Source organism: Phaenicophaeus curvirostris, chromosome 5, assembly GCF_032191515.1.
Source record: "Phaenicophaeus curvirostris isolate KB17595 chromosome 5, BPBGC_Pcur_1.0, whole genome shotgun sequence".
Lineage (NCBI taxonomy): Eukaryota > Metazoa > Chordata > Aves > Cuculiformes > Cuculidae > Phaenicophaeus > Phaenicophaeus curvirostris.
The window spans coordinates 64,709,150-64,717,685 of NC_091396.1; the positions used below are offsets into that span (position 1 = coordinate 64,709,150).

Here is an 8,536-nt window from a genome sequence, read left to right on the forward strand (position 1 = left end):
TGGCAACTACACCACTCCGCTTGGTGTCATCTGCCACCTTGCTGAGGGTGCTCTCAATCCCGCTGTCAATATCGTTGATGATGATATTAAACAGCACCAGTCCCAGTACGGACCCCTGAGTGACACCACTTGTCACAGTTCTCTATCTGGACTTTCAGCCGTTGACCACCACTCTTTTAATATGACCATCCAACCAGTTTCTTATCCACCGAACCGTCCACCCGTCAAATCCGTATCTCTCCAAGTCAGAGAGAAGCACGTTGTGGGGGACCATGTCGAAGGCTTTACGGAAGTCTAGATAAATCACATCCATTGCTCTACCCATGTCTCCTGCTGCGGTTACCCCGTCATAGAAAGCCACGAAGCTGGTCATACAGGATTTGCCCCTGGTGAAGCTGTGCTGGCTGCCATTAATCACCCCCATGTCCTCCATGTGCTTTAGCCAGCAGGGGCCCAGGTGGTCAAGAAGGCCAATGACATCTTGGCTTGGACCAGAAACGGCGTGACCAGCAGCTCCAGGGAGGTTCTTCTCCCTCTGTACTCGGCACTGGTGAGACCGCTCCTCGAATCCTGTGTTCAGTTCTGGGCCCCTTCTGCATGCTAGGGTTCTTAGTCTCAGCCACCTAGCAAAGGCAAGTGACCAGCTTCAGCATTTTCTTCACCCATGGAAATCAGCCCATTTCCTTGACAGCTGACAGGTTTTTTTTAAGATCTGCAAAGACAAATTCCTGTGGACAACTGAGAGATTTGAGGATCTCCATTGGAGGAAGCTTTAGTGTAAGCCTGGCATGAGATCACCACATCAAACACAAAATGACCCACATCAGAAGACTGAATGTTCTGATCACAGTCATATGGAACAGACATTTATAGAAGAACCGCGTGGAAATGTAAAAATGAGGGTTAAAAACCCTTTAACCTTTTTACCCTTTCATGGTTAAAACCCATTAAAAATAATGGTTTTAGCCCTAAGCACAGCAGGTAGTACGACCACAGTCACGTGGTAAGTCATTTTCATGGCAACTGACAACATTTTCCCTTAACCTGGACGTATTTTCAGGCCTAAGGACATGGAAGGTGTAAAGATGCAGCAAAAATAGCTGATGCCACACACAGAAAAAGATGATGAGAGCCAGAAGGAGTGAGAGCACAGTTCAGCATAAGAGAACTCTGTCCCAACACGTCGTGTAAGAGGCAGGAAATGTTCCCTCCTGCCCTTTGTTATCACCTGATGTCACTACGTGGGTTTGCCAGCTAAGGACGGGGTAAATAATGCAGTCCCCATCCCAGGGAAATGGCAGGTTACCAGTTCCCATCCTCCTCTAGCTTTGCCTGGCCTGGACTTGAGCCCCAGGTGGAGAAGTGGTAACTGCTTGAGGGCTGGATCAGCTGTTTTCTTTTTTCTTTTGTCCAAGAACTGAAGGGATTTCTGGAGGGTGGAGTTGCACAAAGCCCCGCTGAAAGACTCCAGGTGATTGTCACGCAAAATCAGCTCCTGAAGACAGGTCAGGTCGCCAATGGTAGCCGGCAGCTGCTTTATGTGGTTATGACTCAGGTCTAGTTTTCGGAGCTTCTTCAAACAAAGCACACGCGTGTCGATCCGAGCGAGTTTGCAGTACGAGGCTTGGAGGTGTTCCAGGGAATAGGGGAAGTTTTTGGTGAGAGGATAGTCCCTTCTGGAAGTTATGATCATTTTTGTCTTGGGTTTTTCAACTTCTGAGGTCTTTGCCGGTACCAAAGCCGAGAGTGGGAGAGTTTCGATGTTGGTGCCTTGGTGAGCCAGTCTCACAGCTGAAAGGAAAGCCTTCAAACTGCTGGCATTTGCCTACAAGAAAACACAAAGGGGACGTAAAAGTTCATTATTCGTCTGCTCGTTTGTACTAATGCTTTCTGAACTATTTTGTACGTGTGTCGGGTGATGCAACTCAGCAGAGCAATGAAACGAGAAAGGGAAACAACTCAGGCTTGTGAGGCTGCCGAGCTGCTTCCAGAATTTCAAAGAATCCCGGAATGGTTTGGTTTTAAAGCGACCCCCTGCCAAGGGGCAGAGACACCTCCCACCGGATCAGGTTGCTCCAAGCCCCATCCAGCCTGGCCTTGAACACCTCCAGGAATGGGGCAGCCACTGCTTCTCTGGGTAACCTGGGCCAGGGCCTCCCCACTCAGACCCCACGGAACATCCTTTAGATCCATCGAGCTGCCCCCAGGCAACACTGAACCGCTCTCAGACTGCATTGAGCCTCCCTGGACCATACTTAACAGCTCCCAGACCCCACTGAACAGCTCTTAAGACCTTATTAAGCTCCCCCAGACGCCACTTAACAGCTCCTAGATCACATTGAGCCCCCTCAGACCCTGTGAACAGCCCCCAGACCCCACTAAGCCCCCCCAGTCCCCACTGATGTCCCCCAGACCCCACTTAATAGCTCCTAGACTGCACTGAGTCACTTCCAGACCCCACTGAATATCTCTTAGACCCATTGAGCTCCTTCCAGACCCTGTGAGCAGCCCCCAGATGCCACCAAGCTGCCCCAGACCCCATTGAGCACCCCAAGATGCCGCTTAACAGCTCCCAGATCCCATTGAACTCCCCCAGATCCCACTAAGCCACGCTTAGACTGCATTGAGCCCCCTCAGACCCCACCAAACTGCTCCCAGACCACCTAGAGCCGCCCCAGACCCCACTTAACAGCTCAAAGACCTCACTGAGCCCCCCTAGATGCCATTTAACAGCTCCCAGACCCCACTGAGACCCCCAGACGTGGTGAACAGCCCCCAGACCCCACTGAGCTGGTCTTAGACTGCACTGAACTCCCCCAGATGCCACTTAACAGTTCCCAGACCCCAGTGAGACCCCCTGAGATGCCACTTATCAGCTCCCACACCCCAATAAGCCCCCCCAGATGGCACTTAACAGCTCCCACACCCCAGTGAGACCCCCTGAGATGCCACTTATCAGCTCCCACACCCCAGTGAGACCCCCAGACCCTGTGAACAGCCCTCAGACCACACTGAGCTGGACTTAGGCTGCACTGAACTCCCCCTAGATACCACTTAAGAGCGTCCAGACCCCAGAGAACCCCCCCACATGCCACTTAACTTCCTATTTCCCTTCCTTTTCCCCCTCCTTTTTCCTTCCTTTTCCCCCTCCTTTCCCCCTTCTTTTCCCCCTCCTATTTCCCCTCCTTTTCCCCGTCCTATTTCCCTTCCTTTTCCTCCTCCTATTTCCCTTCTTTTCCCCCCTCCTATTTCCCTTCCTTTTCCCCCTCCTATTTCCCTTCCTTTTTCCCCGTCCTTTTCCCCTCCTTTCCCCCTTCCTTTTCCCCCCTCCTATTTCCCTTCCTTTTCCCCCTCCTATTCCCTCTCCTATTCCCCCTCCTTTTTCCCTTCCTTTCCCCCTGCTTTTCCCCCTCCTATTTCCTTTCCTTTTCCCCCTCCTTTTCCCCTCCTAGTTCCCTTCCTTTTCCCCCCTTTTCCCTCCCCTCCTTTTCCCTTCCCCCCGTCTTCCCCTCTCCCCTCTCTGGTCGGACCCTCGCTGTCCCTTTGGAGAGAAAGGCTAAGCACACGCCCAAACCAGCAAAGTGCTGTTGGTCCCTGCTCGGGTCACCCCTGACTTGCTCCAAGGTGACGTTGAGCTCACCTGCTGCTCTCCAAGGTTGTGCAGAGCTGTCCCCGCCTGGGCTGCCACCACAACCCCCCTTGAATTGGAGGAAGGGTTGAAGACTCAAACTGTATGCCGCTTCAGATGGTTACAGGTTAAACTGAGTGCTGGGAGGATGCTCGCTGCTTGAGGGAGAAGCAGGTGGCCAAGAAGGCCAATGGCATCTTGGCTTGGATCAGAAACGGCGTGACCAGCAGGGCCAGGGAGGTTCTTCTCCTTGAAGAGGAGGCTGAGGGGAGACCTCATTGCTCTCTACAACTACCTGAAAGGAGGTTGAGAGAGGAGGGAGCTGGGCTCTTCTCCCAAGTGACAGGGGACAGGAAGAGAGGGAATGGCCTCAAGCTCTGCCAGGGCAGATTTAGGCTGGACGTTAGGAAAAAATTTTTCACAGAAAGGGTCATTGGGCACTGGCAGAGACTGCCCAGGGAGGGGGTTGAGTCCCCTTCCCTGGAGGGGTTTAAGGTGTTCAAGGGTGGACGAGGTGCTAAGGGGAATGGTTTAGTGATTGATAGGAATGGTTGGACTCGATGATCCGGTGGGTCTCTTCCAACCTAGTTATTCTATGATTCTATGATTCTCCCTCTGTACTCGGCACTGGTGAGACCGCTCCTCGAATCCTGTGTTCAGTTCTGGCCCCTCACCACAAGAAGGATGTTGAGGCTCTGGAGCGAGTCCAGAGAAGAGCAACGAAGCTGGTGAGGGGGCTGGAGAACAGGCCTTCTGAGGAACGGCTGAGAGAGCTGGGGGTGTTTAGCCTGGAGAAGAGGAGGCTGAGGGGAGACCTCATTGCTCTCTACAACTACCTGAAAAGAGGTTGTGGAGAGGAGGGTGCTGGGCTCTTCTCCCAAGTGACAGGGGACAGGACAAGAGGGAATGGCCTCAAGCTCCGCCAGGGGAGGTTCAGGCTGGATATCAGGAAAAAAAATTTTCACGGAAAGGGTTGTTGGGCACTGGCAGAGGCTGCCCAGGGAGGTGGTTGAGTCCCCTTCCCTGGAGGTGTTTAAGGCACGGGTGGATGAGGTGCTGAGGGACATGGTTTAGTGTTTGATAGGAATGGTTGGACTCAATGATCCGGTGGGTCTCTTCCAAGACTGGAGAAGCCGGGCGTGGCATCAGAAGCAGACAGAGTCAGCCCTGGTGTGCAGGAGACTTGATTTGCTGCAGACATTTTGATTGCCACCCTGCATCCTGCTGCAGTCCCCTTGACTGCGCTCACCAAGCACGTGCACGACAAGCAGGGGATCGGGCTCAGCTAGCATGGGTTCATGAAAGGACTGTCCTGCTTCACCTGTCTGGTCTCCTTCTATGACCAGCTGACCCGCTCAGTGCCTGAGGAAGAAGCTGTGGATGTTTTCTACCTGCACTTCAGTAAAGCCTTTGACAGCGTTTGCCGCCGCCTTCTCCTAGAGGAGCTGGCAGCTCATGGCTTAGGTGTGCACTTTGGGGGGTAAAACACTGACTGGATGGTGGAGCCCAGGGTGTGGTTGGGAAGGGAATTAAATCCTTTGGTGGCCGGTCACAAGCGGTATTGTCCAGGGCTCAGTGTTGGGGCCAGTCTTGTTTCAGATCTTTATTGCTCATCTGGATGAGGGGATTCAGTGCTCCCTAGGTAACTCCGCAGATGACACAAAATTGGGTAGGAGTGTTGACGTGCTTGAGGGCAAGAAGCCTCTCCAGTGGGATGTGGACAGGGTGGATTATGGTCCGAGGTCGATTCTATGGGGTTCAAAATGGCAGAATAGCGGGGGCAGCACTTCAGTCCCAACTGCCCCATGAATCGCTCCAGGGCTGGGAAAGAGCCGCTGGAAAGCTGCCTGGTGGAAAAGCACCTGGTGGTGCAGGTCAACAGTGGCTGAGCATGAGGCAGCAGGGGTTCCAGTGGCCAAGACGGCCAAGAGCATCCTGGCGTGGGTCAGAAATGGTGTGGCCAGCAGGAGCAGGGAAGGGACAGCTGAAAGTCGCTGAGCTGGGGGTGGGGCTGGCTGGGGGTGAGCCCGTGGTGTGCTCCGGTGCCCGTGGTGCGCTCCGGTGCCTGTGACATCACAAAGGACGAGAGACCACGGGGCAGGTTATAGAGGCACCGGCAGGCAGCCCTGGCCAGTGCGGCGTGGGAGGGTGGTGAGTGCACACGTGGCGGGAGGCTGGGCTGGACGAGGGCTGGGGTGGAAACGTGGGTCCCAGGGAGGGTCGGTTCTGCCCCAGCACCGAGGCCCCAGCCGCTCGCAGGAGCACCTTGGGCAGGGCGCGGTTCAAAGGCATCGCTGCCTCCCAGCTGCCTCGTCCCCACTCCTGCCTGCCCCAAAGGTCTCTCTCCCCTGCCACCAGCTCCCTCCAGCACAGCCCCTCTGAACCCCTCTTCTCCTTCCTCCTGCAGGCCATGGCTGCCACTTCATTCCTCGTCCGTGTGTTCCTAACCCTCATCCAGAAGCTGCCCCTGGCTGGGGATGAGCTGGATGAGGCCACGCGTGAGCACATGGCACAGCGTGCCCAGTTTCTGGAGAAGGAGATGGCTCGGCTATGGCAGGAGATAGCGCAGAGGTCCCTGGAGCCGAAGACACAGAAGCAGTGGGACGTTGCCTGGGGAGCACTACTTTGTACTGCCTTGCAGCAGTGGCACCTCTGGGTGATTGCTGGAGGCCTGGTCCTGCTCTTGGGCCTCTGCTGGTGCTTGAGGAAAAGGAGCCGTGCGGCAGACAGCAGCAGCACTGAGGAAAGGGCTGGCTGCAACATGTTGAAGGTGAAGGAGAAGGAAGAAAGTGAAGGGGAAGGTCCTGATGATGAGAGGGATCTGGTCTGGAACTTGGAGCCGGTGGAGGAGAAAGAGGAGGTGGAGGAGGAAGAGGAGGTGGAGGAGGAAGGAAGTGGAGAAGAAGGTTCTGATGAAGAGAGGGATCGGGTCGAGATTTTTGAAAGGCGCTCTTGCAGGCCAGTGCAGTATGTGACGTACAGTCGCCTGATGGTGGAGCATCTGGTGGATGAACTCCTCTTGGTCATCAAAAAGCAGTTGTGCGAGAGTTTCTACCCTGTGCTGCAACAAGCCATCAGTGTGGGCACTTCCTTCGAAGGCTGGTTTCCCTGTGATGATGATGCTGTCCACCAGCTGCTCCTGCCCCTGAAGGCACCTCGCGGCCACACCTTCAACCTGGAGCTTGGCACCGCAAGGGAGATGCCAGCAGGAGACCCCCGCATCCGCGTGGAGCTGGAGTGCACCTGCACAGGGCAGCAGATGGAGGAGAAGATGACCTGCTTCCTCCACCATTCTCAGAAGGACATCACAAAAAATCAGGACCCCAGCCTCCTACACACCCTCTGCACAGGCTGCTACCTAGATGTGCACAAAACTGCCCACTGGTTCCAGAACCTCACGACGTCAGCCTGGAGGGATGTGCCTCGGTTGCGTCCCTACAACATGAAGATGCTGCCCTCCAGCCGGTCCTGCAGGCTGGAGCTGACAAGTGCCTCTGGAAGAACCTTCTTCATTGAATTGATCTTTGGGGTGCAGCACGGAGACTCGGACATCTTCCTAAGTAGCCAGGCTCCAGACGACACCTCCGCCCCAAGCACTACGTGGCCAGTGACCTACGCTGCGGCCGAGGCAAAGTTCTTCGAGTACGTGGCCAGGCACATCCCAGCCGGCCGTGTCCACCTCAAATGCCTTCACTACTGCGCCCACGGCCTGAAGGGCACAAGCTTTTCCATCTATGCCTTCAAGACAGCTGTCATGCACCTCCTGACCACAATCCCCCTCTCAGATTGGCACATCAACTATTTGCTACTGCGGCTGCAAGACCTCATGCAATATGTGCTCTGCTGCCTGAAGGAGAAGTGCCTCAAACACTTCTTCCTTGGCAATGAGAACGTGCCCGAGGAGATAAGGTTGCCGCCATCCTTCAGAAAGGCCGAGCCACTCAATCTCTTCCAACCCCTCACACAGGATCCAGCGGCCTATGCCGAGGCGTTGCGTGATTTCCAACAGCTGCAATATCAACTCGTAAGGCTGGTGGGAGGGGACATTGAAAGAGGTCTCCGTGCAAAGAGCCTGAGTGTTGGTCTCATAGTTGACAGGAGGTGACATCCTCACACTTGATCTGGAGAGGTAGACGGTGTATTGTATTGGTGCGAGTTTAAGCAAGCGCCTGACTGGCACTTGACACACCACAGGAGAAAGACTGTGCTAAGAACCACGAGGAACGGTGTTGTCAAAGGCAGAAGCAGATACAGAAGAAGATGGGCTTTCTCAACTGTGTTTCCCATCCAAGTTACAAACTGTCCTATTGCAAGTGTCCTTCTCCGAAAAGGGAAGGTGGCCAAAGAGAGCCAAAGGACAAGTGAGGAGGACAAAGAAAGACAAAGTAATGACCCTTACAAGAGGGAAGGACCCTTGACTGGTTTTTGCACGTGAGCACTCGGGGAGTTGCTGCCACACCTCTCCTCCAGAGCAAAAGCGCACTCGGGGCAGTAGGTCCCGATGCAGCTGAAGAGCCCCTTGCGAGGAAGCTTGTGCCACAGACTCCCGTTTCCCCTACACGGCGACCATCCCCGTCTCTTGGAGAGAACCCATTCCCTCCGGGCTATTTACCCTGTACAAAGTTGCCAATAAATGGTGTGTTTGAACAAAGGCTGCGTCTCTGCGTGTCTGTGCATCACTCTCCCAGGGGCCGTGGGCATAGGGTGCCGGCTGCTCAGCTGCCGCAGAGCCGAGGAGCATTTCCAGAAGGAAATGGGGCACTGGCCTCTGCTTTCACCGCTTCCCCCAGTTCTCTGTGCTCCCACGTTGAGCCGGTGGGAATAGTTCGTCCCCCTCCCCAGCCGTGCACGTTGTCTCTGTGTCATGGGGATCCTGAAGTGCCTTCCTTGGGAACCAGAGACAACTCA

At 54.8% G+C, this 8,536-nt stretch overlaps 1 protein-coding gene and 1 long non-coding RNA gene across 2 annotated transcripts; one reads left to right on the forward strand and one right to left on the reverse strand.

Moving 5' to 3' along the window:
* Positions 1–746: 746 nt before the first annotated feature.
* On the reverse strand, positions 747–3,724 carry LOC138720761 (uncharacterized). The gene is made up of 2 exons (XR_011337468.1): positions 3,641–3,724; positions 747–1,825 (listed from the first exon to the last, which is right to left on the reverse strand). It is a non-coding gene; the product is annotated as an uncharacterized lncRNA (long non-coding RNA).
* Positions 3,725–4,989: 1,265 nt separating this feature from the next.
* LOC138721643 (inositol 1,4,5-trisphosphate receptor-interacting protein-like 1) lies at positions 4,990–7,938 on the forward strand. The gene is made up of 3 exons (XM_069858995.1): positions 4,990–5,092; positions 6,036–6,429; positions 6,484–7,938. Exons 2-3 carry the CDS (start codon positions 6,039–6,041, stop codon positions 7,731–7,733), a joined length of 1,641 nt encoding a protein of 546 aa, XP_069715096.1. The 5' UTR covers positions 4,990–5,092; positions 6,036–6,038; the 3' UTR covers positions 7,734–7,938.
* The last annotated feature ends 598 nt before the right edge of the window (positions 7,939–8,536 follow it).